Source organism: Danio rerio, chromosome 11, assembly GCF_052040795.2.
Source record: "Danio rerio strain M-AB ecotype USA chromosome 11, GRCz13ab, whole genome shotgun sequence".
Taxonomy (NCBI): Eukaryota; Metazoa; Chordata; class Actinopteri; order Cypriniformes; family Danionidae; genus Danio; species Danio rerio.
The window spans coordinates 3,670,001-3,686,875 of NC_141031.1; the positions used below are offsets into that span (position 1 = coordinate 3,670,001).

At 36.7% G+C, this 16,875-nt stretch overlaps 3 protein-coding genes across 4 annotated transcripts in view; 2 read left to right on the forward strand and 1 right to left on the reverse strand.

The window, feature by feature from the left end:
- The window catches only part of si:dkey-33m11.7, a 17,627-nt gene extending 14,467 nt beyond the window's left edge, over positions 1-3,160 (reverse strand). For both annotated transcript variants that reach the window (XM_087273116.1, XM_087273114.1), the window contains exon 1: positions 2,969-3,160. Coding sequence is in view for 1 of the 2 variants with exons in the window: in XM_087273114.1 (XP_087129240.1) it covers positions 2,969-3,038 (70 nt within the window). In the remaining variant the exon portion in view is untranslated. The remainder of the gene's footprint in view (positions 1-2,968) is intronic.
- Positions 1-7,768, forward strand: part of si:dkey-33m11.8 — an 8,109-nt gene extending 341 nt beyond the window's left edge. The window contains exons 2-6 of the mRNA XM_087273117.1: positions 2,186-2,248; positions 3,017-3,167; positions 4,950-5,091; positions 6,729-6,983; positions 7,280-7,768. Of these exons, the coding sequence (XP_087129243.1) occupies positions 2,197-2,248; positions 3,017-3,167; positions 4,950-5,091; positions 6,729-6,983; positions 7,280-7,435 (756 nt within the window). The 5' untranslated portion in view covers positions 2,186-2,196 and the 3' untranslated portion in view covers positions 7,436-7,768. The remainder of the gene's footprint in view (positions 1-2,185; positions 2,249-3,016; positions 3,168-4,949; positions 5,092-6,728; positions 6,984-7,279) is intronic.
- Positions 7,769-9,753: 1,985 nt separating this feature from the next.
- On the forward strand, positions 9,754-16,870 carry cdab (cytidine deaminase b). The gene is given in 4 exon segments (NM_205679.1): positions 9,754-9,943; positions 14,354-14,465; positions 14,591-14,648; positions 15,919-16,870. Coding segments are annotated over 4 exon segments (480 nt in total). The 5' UTR covers positions 9,754-9,771; the 3' UTR covers positions 16,057-16,870.
- The last annotated feature ends 5 nt before the right edge of the window (positions 16,871-16,875 follow it).

Here is a 16,875-nt window from a genome sequence, read left to right on the forward strand (position 1 = left end):
TTTTATTAAGGCTAGAATAAAAGCAGTTCTTAATTTTTTAAAACCATTTAAAAGTCAATATTATTAGCGCCCTAAAGCTATTTATTTTTGATTGTTTACAGAACAAACCACAGTTAGTGACTTGACTAATTACTCTAACATGCCTAATTACCCTAGTTAGGTTTTTTTAATGTCATTTTAAGCTGAATACTAGTATCTTGAAAAATATCTAGTAAAATATTATTTACTGTAATCATGGCAAAGATAAAAGAAATCAATTATTAAAAATGTAGTTATGTTTACAAATATGTTGAAAAAAATCTCCTATTAAACAGAAATTGGGGGAAAATATACTGGAGGGCTAATAACTAAAAATGACTTCAACTATATATATATATATATATATATATATATATATATATATATATATATATATATATATATATATATATAGAGACAGTTTTACCCAAATTTTGCTAAAACAACCCAGCATTTATTAGAGTTTATTTTTAGATTTGTTATTGTGAGATCTCTTTGCTCTAAGGATCGTTTATATCTGACAGTTCCACGATCACGCTTAAAATGTCGAGGTGATAGAGCTTTTTCAGTTGCAGCTCCAAGACTCTGGAACGATCTTCCACTCTCCTTAAGAACAGCTCCAACTTTTGAGTCTTTTCAGAGGTCACTGAAAACACATTTTCTTTCTTATTTTCTTTAGCTTTTAATCATGTGATGTGAGTTGATGTATTTTGGTTTTGTGTATATTTCCATGTGTTTTATGTGCAGCACTTTGGCACCCATTGTGGTTTGTTAAAAGTGCTCTAGAAATAAATTAAGTTGAGTTGAGAGTGTATTTTTCCATCTTCAGGTAATTTATTCCTCTGATTAAAGTAAAGTCTTTGAAGAAAGTCTCAAAAAGACTTTAATTTGATAAAAAAAAATGTAAAAAAGATGGTGTCACGCAGGGAGTAGCACGATCACTCAGGTCGCAAGAAGGTTGCTGGTTCGAGCTTCGGCTGGATCAGTTAGCATTTCTGTGTGGCATGTTCTCCTCGTGTTCGCATGGGTACTCCGGTTTCACCCACAGTCCAAAGACATGAGGTATAGGTCAGTTGGGTAAGCTAAAGTTGATGGTTCATTCCGCTGTGGTGATCCAAGATTAATAAAGGGACTAAGACGAAAATAAAATAAATGAATGAATGAAAAAAGCAAGAAAATGTCTGTTAAAATTTTGTTTATTTATGTAATATCAAGCCGATATCTAGTCTTATGTATCGCTATTATTGTATTGTATGATTTTTAAATATTTAAATCAGCTGTGCTTAAAGTTTTTTTTAGGAAGATGTGATATTGTTTTATTATTTTTTGGATAAAAGTTCAAAAGAACAGCAGGGAAATATAAATATCATTACTTCCACCTTTGATAATTTTTTTTTACATCATAGACATAACATCATATGAGTTACAGACATTATTATTATTACAGAAATTAATATTGCTTGAAATACAATATGGTTCATTATTGTTCTAAACCACAGCTCGGTCAGGCTGGTCGAATATCTAAAAAAAATTCATAAGCTAAACTAAGCCTATAAGTTTAAGTTTTTAACAGTGTAAATAATTTAAAAAACTTGAAAATACTATAGTAATTTATAGTAAACAATAGATTTTTGAACCATACTGTTCTGTGGTAAAACAACGGAATTGCAACAGAATTATGTGGTAATGCAACGATAAAAATAAACGTGTCCATTATAGGGTACAAAATTTTCTACAAAAATTATTTATATTATACTTATATTATTTTAAAATGCACAAACGTTTAATAAATCCTACGGTTTGAACAATACTAGAGCAGTGTTTCTCAACCACGTTCCTGAAGGACCACCTGCACTGCATGTTTTGGATGTCTCCTTTGTCTGTCACACCCCTTACAGGTCTTTCAGTCTCTGCTAATGAGCTGATGATCTGAATCATGTGTTTGGTTAGGGAGACATGGTAATGTGAAAAGCTGGTGGTCCTCCAGGAACATGGTTGAGAAACACTGCTCTAGTATTGTTCAAACCTAAGAGCTCACTATAAGCCACAGGAATTTTTCCTGTGGGCTGTTATATATTTTCTTTGAATTCATTCATTCATTAAATAATTGATTTATTTTCATGCAGTTGCATTCTGCACCATTTGTATTTGTTTTACTCTGTTTTAGACCCCTCAAACATGAAGAAATGCCTTGAATACACCTTGCTCCTTATCGTCTCAATGCTTCAAGGTAAACCTCTATATCTCACTCCAAATATAATAACAGGAAGTTGCTTTTCGAACATACAACATGGACAGTTTTCACATTTCAGGGTTTCTCGGTAGCAGAGGTCATCATAGTTGGATGATCTTAGAGAGCGGACAATGGGAGAGTACAACACCCTGCTGAAAAATCCAGCTTAAACCAGCCTAGGCTGGTTGGCTGGTTTTAGCTGGCTGACCAGCTTGGTTTTAGAGGGGTTTAGGCCATTTCCAGGCTGGTTTTCAGCCATTTCCAGCCTGGTCTTAGCTGGTCAGACTGGAAAATGACCAGCTAAATACAGCTTAAACCAGCCTGGTTTAAGCTGGTTTTGGCTGGGCTCCCAGCCTGGCTAGGCTGGTCAAGGGCAAATATATATTTTTGCAATTCTATTTGCTGAAATATTAAAAGAAAAACTCTACGATGGTGTAATTAAGACTTTCAGAAAAGAAATATAATTGTGTGAGACTGAAAACGGCAGCCAGATGAGAGAACAATGTCAAATTTACTGTCCATAGACGTTGCATTAGAAACACCTGAATAGCATAACCGGTAATTCGTTTTTTTTTGCAATGTGATACAAAGGTTATATAAAACATACATAAATACATATAAATATACATATGTTTTTATATTAAATCTGAATATTAAAAACATTCAAGGATTTAAGATGCTGATAACTGTTAAACACGGCAGCCATTTTATGTTTACCTTCACACACGAGCTCTGGGTCTTTCTCATTATTCTCCTCATTCACAGGCTCGAAGCAGCAGAGGATCATTGGAGGACAGGAGGTTCAGCCATACTCCATAAAGTACCAGGCCTCTGTCCAGTACAACAACTACCATTACTGCGGAGGAACACTCATACACCCGCAGTGGGTGGTCAGTGCTGCCCACTGCTGGAGACCGTGAGTACTTGCATCAATTCAAACACACCACAACTAGATATTTTAATCAACCCTTTCGACTTAACCAAGATAAAAAGAGTGCATCATACGTCCTTTAGCTTTTGTGGTGTTTAATATTATGCCAAGTAGGCTACCATGCTGTTTAATCTCTATAAACTGATCAGAACTCCCCCTCATAACAGAAGATCTAATGGCTTCCGCTACAAATACCACAAAACATACATATTATTAAACAATTTAATACTTAACAATACCATTTAACCATTAAAACCAGTAAATATTTAGTTTGTAATGTGATGTGGCAGATATTTAATTAGGATTTATTGGTTTTAACATGCCACCAGAAGGCAAAACCTTTTAGCAGACGCCAAAAGTAAACATCAGACGGTAGCCTACTTATATACACTAATAAAAAAATGCCAAACAATTCCTTCATGTTGTCCCAACACAAATTGATAAAGTTTACTTAATTGTTTATTCAAACGTAAGTGGATTAAACACAAAACAATTAAGTTGTCCCAAAAAATGCTCAAGAATTGTGTTGATTCAGCTCATTTTAAACAAGTAGTTTTTTTTCTTGTTTTTGCTTTTACGCTCACAGTTGTATATTGGTTATATCCGTGCCTAATTTCAGATAATAAGATGTTTAGTTTCTTATAAATTTTTAAAATATGGATGTCTTCAGTCCAGACTGTAGTTTACAGCATTATTTTGTAAAATATTGGCTTTAATGTGTTCCCAATGGGCTCCATGATACCCAAACGACATCAAATCGACATCAAGCATGTCAAAAACGCAGTATCACTGACTAGAAGTTACACTGCAACTACAAGCTGCCAACAAATTGTCATTAGAGAATAAGAAGACTGTCTGCTTAATATCTGCTGACACTGCTCCACCAACAGACAATCTTCATAACTTTGCAAGTACATGTGAATTTACACTAATCCTTACCCTAACCTTACACTCTACTATTACTCTAATGAGAATTCATTGACTTGTTGACTAGCTCAACTTGCGGTCTGTGTGGGTCCTAACGCCCCAGTATAGTGAAGGGGACTCTATACTGCTTAGTGAGCACCGTCCTTCGGATGAGACATTATATCGAGGTTCTTAAAAATCGCAGGATGTCCTTTGAAAAAAGAGTAGGGGTTTAACCCCAGGATCCTGGCTAAATTTGCCAACTGGCCTCTGTCCATCATGGCCTCCTAACCCTCCCCATATCCAACACAATCTCACGGCAATTCGTAACGTTTTGATTTAGTGGCTAATTCGTATGAATTCGTACGATCTAATTTGTACAATTTAGTACGATTTGCTCACCCCCCAATGACGGTTGGGTTTAGGGGTGGGGTTAGGTGCCACGCCTCCTTTTTAAAATCATACAATTTCGTACGACTGAACTCATCCAAATTTGTACAAATTAGCCACTAAACAGGAAAAACGTACTTACGTTTTCTCGTGAGATCAGGCTGCCCAATCATAATTGGCTTCATCATTCTGTCTCCTCTCCACCAATCAGCTGGTGTGTGGTGTGCGGTCTTGCGCAATATGGCTGCCGTCATGTCATCCAGGTGGATGCTGCACACTAGTGGTGGATGAGGAGATTCCCCCCAACATGTAAAGCACTTTGAGTATCCAGAAAAGCCCTACATAAATGTAAGGAATTATTATTATTATGAATATGTCACAACTCAACAAGAAGATAGAGTGTACATGTGGTAGGCCGACACAGACTTTACTGTATGCAATATTGTTGGTTTCTGTTGTCTCTGTTTACAGGAGCTATTTAATCAAAGTGGTGTTAAGTGAACATGACCTCTCTAAAATCGAGGGCTTTGAGCGGGTGTTCAATGTGTCCAAGGCCCTGGTGCATTACATGTACAATTACAGGACGTTTGATAGTGACATCATGCTTCTGAAAGTGAGTTCATCAAGCATCAAATCGATAAATGCAAAAAGTATTATTATTATTATTATGATTATTATTATCACTACTCTTTACTTTTTGGAAAATATTACATCTACAGTGCATCTGGAAAGTATTGATAGTGCTCGACTTTTTCCATTTTTTTTTAAAAATGTTACAGCCTTATTTCAAAATGGATTAAATTCATTTATTTCCTCAACATTGTACACATAATCCCCCATAATGGCAATGTGAAAAAAAGAGTTTTTGAAATAGTTGCAAATTTATTACAAATAAAAAACCTAAAAAAATCAGATGTACATCAGTATTCACAGCCTTTGCTCAATACTTTGTTGATGCAGCTTTGGCAGCAATTACAGCCTCAAGTCTTTTTGAATATGACGCCACAAGCTTAGCCCACCTGTCTTTGGGAATTTTTTTGATCTCTTCAGAGATGTTCAATAGGATTTAGGTCTGGGCTCTGGCTGGGCCACTCAAGGACATTCACCGAATTGTTGTAAAGCCACTCCATTGATATAGCGGCGACGTGCTTGGCGTCATTGTCCTGCTGGAAGATGAACCATCAGCCCAGTCTGAGGTGAAGACCGCTCTGAAGCAGGTTTTCATTTGGGATGTCTCTGTACATTGCTGCAATCATCTTTCCCTCTATCCTGACTAGTCTTCCAGTTCCTGTTGCTGAAAAACATCCCCACAGCATGATGCTGCCACCAGCATGCTTCACTGTAGGGATGGTATTAGCCTGGTGATGAGCGCTGCCTGGTTTTCTCCAGATGTAACGCCTGGCATTCACTCCAAAGAGTTCAACTTTAGTCTCATCAGACCAGAGAATTTGGTTTCTTATAGTCTGAGAGTCCTTCAGATGCAAACTCCAGGCAGGGAGTGTCTTCCATCTGGCCACTCTACCAAACAGGCCTGATTGGTGGATTGCTGCACAGATGGTTGTCCTTCTGTAAGGTTCTCCAGAAGAACGCTGGAGCTCAGACAGAGTGACCATCAGGTTATTGATCACCTCCCCGACTAAGGCCCTTCTCCCCTGATCATTCAGCTTAGATGGCTGGACAGCTCTAGGAAGAGTCCTGGTGGTTGCAAACATCTTCCACTTATGAATGATGGAGGCCGCTGTGCTCATTGGAACTTTCAGAGCAGCAGACATTTTTCTGTAACCTTCCCCAGACAATCTTGTCTCGGAGGTCTACAGACAATTCCTTTGTCTTCATGCTTGGTTTGTGCTGTCAACCCTGGGACCTTATATAGACAGGTGAATGCCTTTTTAAATCATGTCCAATCAGCTGAATAGACCACAGGTGAACTCCAATGAAGCTGCTAAAACATCTCAAGGATGATCAGTGGAAGCAGAATGTACCTGAGCTCAATTTAGAGCTTGACGGCAAAGGCTGTGAATACTGATGTACATCTGATTTTTCAGCTTTTTTTATTTCTAATAAATTTGAAACAATTTCTTTCCAGATGCTCTGTAGATTTCTGTCCTCTAATACAAATCAGAATTTCAGCATCATTACTCCAGTCTTCAGTGTTGATTTATTAAATTATTATTACTGTTAGCATGTAGTTATTAAATGATTATAAATGTTGAATATGCAGTTAATAATGTATGTGTTTGTGTGGTTCAGTTGGAGAAGCCAGCAGAGCTAAGTGCCACCATCCAGCCAGCTGTGCTGCCGGTCTCCGTCCCGGCTCTACAGGGCGGCACAGTGTGCATCGTGAGCGGCTGGGGCGTCACTCAGGTTTACAGCTATTACCTGTCGCCCGTCCTGCGAGCCGTGGATGTCCAGATCATCCCGCAGTGCCAGTACTATTACTACTACAGGATCACAGACAACATGGTGTGCGCCGGCTCCCCGCTGGGCGGAAAAGACTCCTGCCAGGTAAAGCCTTTAGGGTTTTTATTGTGACACTGAAGAGGATGGTGTTCACACCAAGGTTACTTGCATTAACAAAAGCTCAAATTAAAAGTGTTGGCCAAACATTTTCATTAACTGAATAATAATAATAATAATAATAAATTGAAAAATGAACTGATATAACATTATAATTAAACAAATCCTTGCTTTAGTTTACAAACTAAAGGAAATGAACTGTGATAATGTGAGATCTGTTGAAGGTTTTGGTTTGATTCTGCTAAAACGAACAGTCTCACGTGTTGGTCTGTGTTTGTCTGCAGGGCGATTCTGGCGGGCCGCTCATCTGTAATGGTTATTTTGAGGGCATCGTGTCCTGGGGCATCAGCTGTGCCAACGCTTATTTTCCTGGGGTCTACACCAAAGTCCGCAACTACATTCCCTGGATGACCTGGATAATCGACAACGACACCAGCTAGAATGTTGTTTCCAATGGTTGTTGAAGTGCGGTACTGTTAAAAATACCACCAGATGGTTGTAAGGATACTCAATAAGATGGTCAAAGTCTGTTAGATAAAATAGGAGAATCAAATATACACAGTTGAAGTCAGAATTATTAACGCTACTGTGAATTTGTTTGTCTTTTTCAAATATTTCTTAAATTGTGTTTAACAGTCTTATTTGTTTTATTTCGGCTAGAATAAAAGCAGTTTGTATTTATTTAACAACCATTTAAAGGTCAAAAAGTCATCATTACAAAGATAAAAGAAATTATTAGAAATGAGTTATTAAAACTATTATGTTTAGAAAAGTGTTGAAAAAAAGTCTTCTCTATTAAACAGAAATTGGGGAATAAAATACGGCTAATAGTTCTGACCAACTATGTCTATATATATATATATATATATATATATATATATATATATATATATATATATATATATATATATATATATATATATATATATATAATTTTCAGTACAAGCCTACAATAAGTTCTCATTTATAAACATTAGGAATGACATATTTTGATGTATTTTGTAAGCGTTCTGTCATTGACTTGTTTTCAACATGTCTGAAAATCTTTCTTCTGTTGAACAGTTTGAAGAATCTCAGAAATCGGTAGCCATTGTCTTATAGTATCTTTCCTATGAATCCCATTCTTTCCTATGAATGTCAATGGCTACCCCTTTCCAACATTCTTCTAAATAACATACATGTTTTTTTTTTTTACAGAAAACAAGAAACTCAATCTGGCTTAAATGTTTAAGGAAATGATGAATAAATTATCAATTTCAAGAATGAAAATTTCCTAATTATGTACTCACCCTCAAGTGGTTCCAAACCTTTTTGCGTTTCTTTCTTCTGTTGAACACACAAGAAGATGTCTCGAAGAAAGCTGAAAACCTGTAACCATTGACTTCAATATAGAAATAAGTAATAGAAAAACAAATTCACAATTCTACCTGTATTTCCAGCCTGATTTTACGAGAAACCTAACTATTTTACGTTTTGTCAATTTAGTGGCTAATTCGTATGGTTCAGTCATACGAAAATGTACGATTTTTTAAAAGGAGGCATTGCAAACCACACCCCTAAACCCAACCAACATTGGAGGATGATTTTATAGCCATCCAAAAAAAAAGAGAAAAGCCCTTGCTGCAGCCTGATTTTCACCACGTTTTCAGATTTTACCACATTCTCACCCTGTTATTTACTTGTTTATTTTATCTTTTAGCTTTTGCTTTTGTCTTACCTGCTTTCTGGAACCATTCTTTACCAGACTCAAACCCCTTTAGAGTCAACAGAGTGTAAAAATCTTGATTGTTCTGTGGGTCTCGTCTATCAAATCTGATCTTTATTTTGTATTCTACATTGGATTCAGATCAGGTGATTGGCTGGGCCATTCTATAGCTTGATTTTCTTTCTCTAAAAAGCATTTGAGAGTTTCCTTGGCTGTGTTTTGATCATTGTCTTGCTGCTAATGTGGATGTTGGACTGAAGCAGCTGATAATCACTTACACTGAGGAAGGGCAGAGGCTTGCTGAAGAACTACTAAGAGATGTCAGCTGCTGTCTGGGCCTTCACTACCTTTCTACAACTCCCTTTTTTTCATGTGTTCAATACTTTTTCCCGGTGTCATTTCATTTTATGACACAGAACTTCATTTGTAAACTAAATAGTTCTGTTTTCTTTGCATATATGGATTTCTTAGGTTGTTACCAACATCCAATGAACATTTCACGTGAACAGCACCTTTAGAAATATGTTTTCTGAAAACAATGCTGACACTTATACATATAGTGTTACCCTATTTCTCAAACAAGAATTTCAAATGTATTTATGAATGTAATCAGAACAGGTTATGAATTTCAGAAACTTTCAGTTGTGGTTAAATTCACATTCATATCGACACAATATTTAATTCCTCCATTTAAAACCCTTTTATTGTTAATGTCATTTCAAGGCGGGAGAGCGTGAAAGCATAAACGGCGCAGTTGGCCTATTAATCTCCAGCTGTCTGCGGTGAAAAGCGAAGGATTTTTCACTGCTACTCCATTGGGAGTGCGATTGTGTTATTGTGCGGTGACCTTTATTCCTCACGGCTGAGGGAAAAGGTTGCGATGTCGTTCCCTGACTGGAAATTACATAAGTTTACAGCACGACAGCATCGCACACATCAAACACGGAGCATATGGGAGGAGGGAGAACTGGGAAAAGGGGATTGGACGTCGCATATGGGAAAAAAAGAACAACTAAATCACAGGCAACTCTGCTGAGCCGCAGAACGACTACACACACACTACATAGCAACATGGAAGACCAAAAGATGATGCATGAGCTTATTAATGGGTTGAATGGGCACTTGTTGGGAATAAAAGAGTTGACTCGAAAATCTCAAGAGGCTAAGAAGTTTGCCTATTGCCCATACAGCAAGTTTCGAGTCGGGGCAGCACTGCTGACACATGACGGGACGGTTTTCACAGGTGAGGATGTTATAATATAATATAATATAATATAATATAATATATATATATATATATATATATATATATATATATATATATATATATATATATATATATATATATATATATATATATATATTAGTTTAAAAGAATACAATACAAGTATAATATAATACAATTTAATAAAATATTAGTATAATATAATGTAATATATAATATAATATTAGTTGCATATAATATAATATTAGTATAATATAATATTAGTATAATGTTATATAATATAATATAACATAATATAATTTAGTATAATATAATATATTATCAATATAATATGATATAAGTATAATATAATATAATTTAGAGATAAAGTTAATTTAGAAGCTGCTAAATCAAGACTGATGACCCCTGCCAACCCCTCATTATAATAAAAATATTAATAGTAATACATAACAGTTTGTAACCCTTCATTGCCTTGAATTTAAACATGGAGATTGTTGTACGCATCTGTCGCTAATTCAGTCATTTACCCCCACAGACAGTGTTTTAGATGTAAACCTATACAGTTTTATTGTATTCTCAGTTTTTCCCCTTTTTTCCTTTCCATGTTTGTTCTTGGTGGTTTTTGCTTATGTTTGTAAAATGTAAAAAATGTTAAATCTTTTAAAAAAGATACTTCAGGAGGTTGTTATCGCAGAATTACACCAGACATAAAAGCGGAGCACTGTTGTTTAAGACTAAAGGGCTTTATTCTGTGAAAATAACAATCCTGGATGTACTTTAACCCACTTATTACACAGCTACTTGCCACAAAGTATGAAAATTAGACAAAACAATGTTCATTCATTGTAATATGAATGTGATATTATACACAGGGGCCAATTAAGTCATTTGGAGGCCCTAAGCAATTTCAGCCATGGGGCCCAAAGGTATTAATATGCACCTTTTGTATTTAATTGTTTTTGTCTTTTTGTTTTAATATCTTTTTTTTTTTCGATGTTTTCTTTTTATATTAAAACAACATTACAATTATATTTGTTAGACCCCTCACTGTGAGGACAAAGTGAAAGCGCTCGCACTTTAAGACGGGCTCGTAAAACAACAACCAGGCATAGCAGATTTAGTTCCTCTTGGCTTTGTGGCTGTTCATTAAAATGACGGCAAGGTTTGTTCGAGCTTGGGTCGACCATGGCTTGTTATTATATGTATATATTATTACAGTGTTATGTCTTGGCTGTGTATTTAAAACATGGCGGTTCCTTTGTTTTCATTTTGGCTTGGTGCCAAGCGACAGACGTATCTCTGTAAACCAATAACAGTCGGCTGAGTGTCTTCGCCTTTTCGTACCCTTTGCAAAGGGTGCTGAAAAAGTGGTACGGTACGGTACGCCTTTTGACAGTGGAAACGGTGTTACGGTTACTAATTTAAATATGACTCTTGAACCAGAGACAACAGAACATAAATAAACAACCGCCAAAGTGCTCCAGCCAAATTATTTATTAACAGAACAATCAATAACAAAACAATCCAAAATTAAGGACAGGAGTGAATGCCACACGCAACAAACGGCCAAGCATACCAAACCGTACTGTACCACTTAAATGATTATCACTGGGTGATTTATTAAACTCAATACGCAATCAATAGTGAAATGATATCAGTTTTTAGCATAATTAGTAGTCTAATATTCAAGCTGACTAATGATGACTCAGGTTGAGTAATGTAATGATTATTGCTCTCTCAGTTGAAGTGACGCAGGCTTGAACTGCAGTGAAGCAGCACTTATTGACTGCTGTACAATGACCTTAGTGTTAGTCACTACAGAAGCACGAGACACTTTGTCGTCAGAAAGTAAATAAAAACTTGTCCTTTGACATGACAGACCCCTCCAGACCAGCCAATAGAAATCAAACTGGCTACAAAACACAAGTACAGGACGTACCATATAATATTTGTCTTGTGTGTTAACAGTGTGACGCAATGCATTTTTAAACAGAGGCCACTGAATGTTAAAGGGGACCTATTACGCAAAAATCACTTTTATAAGGGGTTTAAACACAGTCTGTGAATCTAGCCAGCATCTAATGCTAAAAAATGTATTCATTTTAGGGTTCATAATCACACTTGATAAGAACAGTCTGCAGAAACACTTTGATTGACAGTCTCTCTTTGTATGTGTCATCAGAGAGGAAAAGCCCCGACCACTGGTGACCACCTCATTAGTAGGGCCAGACAGAATCTGTGGACATTTTTGCTATTTCTGTGGAGAATTTTGTAAAAATAAATCTGCAGATTTATGTGGAATGATTTTGGGAGTATCATAAGAAAAAACTTAATAAGTTAAATTATTTATTATTATTTATCATTGTTATTATTTAACGTTTAGAATGCAAATCCAATTAGATCCACTTATTTGGTAAACAAAGCACGTCTCTCAAATATTATATCAACTACAAGCCAGAAAAAATACTTTACAGACTGTATAGTAAATAAATCAAGAAAACATTTTAATATCAGTCATTAATATTACTGAAATTAATTTAAAACCTGAATGAATATAAATTTACACACATTTACACAAGCCAATAAATAAATACTCAATGATAGGCGCAGAAGTGTGGGCCTACTCATTAGCATAAGACATTAGTCTTGTTTTTGAATCTGCCACTATGCTGACACACAGGCATTTGTAGCTCCGCCCACTTTTAAAAAGAGCACAATCTCATTTGAATATAAAGCGACAGTCACCAAAACAGCACAATTAGGATCAAAGCCTGAAAGGGTCAGTTTCAGAGAGTTATAAAACATTATTTGTGTGGCTTTTTTTAGATGAAACTGCACATACACACTCTAAAGCAGGGGTCACCAATCTCGGTCCTGGAGGGCCGGTGTCCCTGCAGGGTTTAGCTCCAACTTGCTTCGACACACCTGCCTGAGTGTTTCAAGTATGCATTTAAGACCTTGATTAGCTATTCAGGTGTGTTTGATTAGGGTTGGAGGGCAAATCTGCAGAGCACCGGCCCTCCAGGAACAAGTTTGGTGATCCCTGCTCTAATTCACTTTGAAGGGATAGTTTGCCCAAAAATGCTAATTACCTCACTATTTACTTAAATCTTTGAGCTTTCTGAACACAAAAGGAGATATTTTGAAGAATGTTGGTAGCTGTTGACTTCGAGAGAAGGATAAAATACTATTGAAGTCAATAATGTTGTTTCCATCCATCCAAAGATGTGAATTACACTCAGAAAATGATTGGCTTGTTCAGACTACTTATTTAAAATGAGCTGAAACACAACTCTTGAGTTTATTTTTGGGACAACTTAATTGTTTAATGTTCAATCCACTTAAATTAGTGAAACATAATTAACTGTGTTAGGGACAACATGAAGGAACTGTGTGGAAGCCAGCATTTTTTACAGTGTAGATTTATGCAATAGTATCTGGATACTGCCTTTGTGAGGCAAGCTGTGATCGCATCATTCAGCGATGCAATGTCAGACACAATGCACTCAATGGAGTGAGTGATGTCACTGTGACAGGTAGGGTTAGGGGTGGGGTTAGGTGAGCGCATTAAAAAATATTGGATGCAGCTCAGATTGCACTGCAGTCTGGAGCCAGACCCCTCTCGATTTATGTGCAAATCTAGAATAATCGCGTAACACACCAGAGTCTGACCTGGTGCCAAAAATTATTTATTTGGTAAATGTGCTTCCATCATAGTTTATGCTAATTTTTTCCTTATTGAATAAATTTTATCCTACTCAGTATACGTTCTTTTCATGCACATTTTCAAAATGTATGCACATCTTGGCGTTTCCATGAAACATTTTTTAGATATAATCGTTCAAAATGAGCATAAACAGGTAGATGAAAACATAGCTGATGGTTTCCAAACATTCTTCAAAATATCTTCTTTTGTGTCCAACAGAAGAAACAAGCTCAAATAGGTTTTAAACAAGTGAGTCAACGATGACAGTATTCAAATTTTGGGGAGAACTCCCCCTTGAAGGTGACACGGTGGCTCAGTGGTTAGCACTGTCGCCTCACAGCAAGAAGGTTACTCGTTCGAGTCACGGCTGGGCTATTTGGCATTTCTGTGTGGAGTTTGCATGTTCTCCCCATGTTGGCGTGGGTTTCCTCCAGGTGCTCCGGTTTTAGTCCAAACACACATGCTATAGGTGAATTGGATTAACTAAATTGGCCGTATTGTATGAGTGTGCGTGTGAATGAGTGTGTATGGGTGTTTTCTAGTACTAGGTTGCAGCTGGAAGGGCATCCGCTGCATAAAACATATGCCAGAATAGTTGGCGGTTCATTCCGCTGTTGTGACCCCTGATAAATAAGGGACTAAGCTGAAGGAAATTAAATGAAGTCACCTTTTAATTTAAACCCAATACATATATAACCTTCTTTATTATGTCTCCACATCAGGGTGTAACGTGGAAAACGCATGCTTCAACCTGGGAATCTGTGCTGAGAGAGTTGCCATTTCCAAAGCTGTATCTGAGGGCTACAGGGATTTCAAAGCCATTGCTATTGCGAGGTAAACATCTCTCTACTGTACTCAGCTGGCCCTCTAGTGGAGGGAAATAAAATTTCAGTGGTGGGTCAGCATTTCTGACCACTTTAACAGCTGGCCTAAGTAACACAATGATGTGTCTTTTTCAGTGATATGTGTGAGAACTTTATTTCCCCCTGTGGAGGATGCCGGCAGTTCATGAGAGAGGTAAGTTCCTTTTTACACTGTATTCAGTGCTTCAAGGATTTTGCAAAAAAAAAAAAAATAAATAAATAAATAAATATATATATATATATATATATATGTGTGATGTTCTGCAACAAAAATGATTTTTTTTTTGTACAAAAATTTTAGTGTTAAAAAATTCTTGTTGCCTTCATCTTGCTGCTTTTTTCTTCATTGTTGAAACAACTTAATTTTTTTAGTCATCTTATATCATAACTTACACTCACTGGCCACTTTATTAGGTACACATTACTAGAATCGGGTTGGACTCATTTTGCCTTCAGAGCTGCCTTAATCCTTCGTGGCATAGATTCAACAAGATACTGGAAACATTCCTCAGAGATTTTGCTCCATGTTGACATGATAGCATCACACAGTTGCTACAGATTTGTCAAAACATCCATGATGCAAATCTCCCATTCCACCACACCTCAAACGTGCTCTATTGGATTGAGAACTGGTGACTGTGGAGGCCATTTGAGCTCAGGGAACTCATTGTCATGTTTAAGAAACCAGTCTGAGATGATTTGTGTTTTTTGACATGACGCGTTATCCTGCTGGAAGTGGCCATCAGAAGATGAGTACACTGTGTTCATAAAGGGATGGACATGGTCAGCAACAACACTCAGGTAGGCTGTGGCATTGACACGATGCTCAGTTGGTACTAATGGGCCCAAAGTGTGCCAAGAAAAATCCCTGACACCATTACACTACCAGCCTAAACCCCAGATACAAGGCAGAATGGATCCATGCTTTCATGTTGTTGATGCCAAATTCTGACCCGACCATCCGAATGTGTCAGCAGAAATGGAGACTCATCAGAGCAGGCAACGTTTCTCCAATCTTCTATTGTCCAGTTTTGGTGAGCCTGTGTGAACTGTAGCCTCAGTTTCCTGTTCTTAGCTGACAGGAGTGGCACCCGGTGTGGTCTTCTGCTGCTGTAGCCCATCTGCCTCAAGGTTGGACGTGTTGTGTGTTCAGAGATGCTCTTCTGCAGACCTCTGTTGTAACGAGTGCTTATTTGAGTTACTGTTGCCTTTGTATTAGCTCGAACCAGTCTGGCCATTCTCCTCTGACAACAGCAAGGCAATGAGGGGGCGTGGTTAAGTATGTTAGCCACGCCCACTATGCAGGAAATCTGCAGCTATTTAAAAAAAAATGTGAACTGAACAAGTTTTGCAACATTTGCTTGATTTTGCATTAACAAATTGGGATTCATTAATCATCTTTAATAATTTTTTTCTGTCCACAGTTTGGTTCTAACTGGGAAGTGTATTTGTCCAAACCTGACGGTTCCTATGTTGAGATGACGGTTGAGGAACTTCTGCCTGCATCTTTCGGACCAGAGGACTTAAAAATGAAGAAAGCGAACATTCGGAATGAGTTCTGAAGAGGAGATTCTAGAGGAGATCGCATATGTTGAAGCCAGAATTTTTACCAGCCCTCCTGTGACTGTTTTTCTTGTTTAAATATTTCCCAAATGATGTTGAACAGATTGAGGAGTTTTTCACAGTATTTCCTATAATATTTTTTTCTTCTGGAGAAAGTCTGATTTGTTTTATTTTGGCTAGAATAAAAGCAGTTTTTCATTTTTAAAATCATTTTAAGGTCAATAATACTAGCCCCCTTAAGCAGTGTTTTTTCCTCAACCTTTTTTTTTTGCCTTGAGACCTCCTTTTATTATGTATTAAAAAAAAAAAATTCTCTCCGTTAAACAGAAATTGAGGAAAGAAATATACAGGGGGTTAATAATTCTGACTTCTCAACTGTACAGGAGAGCTTTGCTGTGTATATAGTACATTATGAAACATTGTGTTTAAAGGGAAAATTTAAATGAAAACTACCTCATCATTTATTCTCCCTCATAGGGTTTTAATCCTTTATGAGTTTCTGTCTTCTGTTGAACACATTAGATGACATTTGAAAGAATGCAAGTTGATGGAACCCCTCGACTTCCATAGTAATTTAGATTTTTCCTACTATGGAAGTCAATGGGCTTTCAGCATTCTTCAAAGTATCTTCTTTTGTTTTCAAGAAACTCAAACAGGTTTGAAACAAGTGAAGAGGGAGTAAATGATGACAGTGTTTCCATCATAAACTATCCCTTTAACAGTGCTGAATGTTAACTAATTTATATACTCTTTAAATGTATGTAAAGATTGTAATTATTCTTATTTTTGAATAAACACCAAAATATGAGTGAACACAC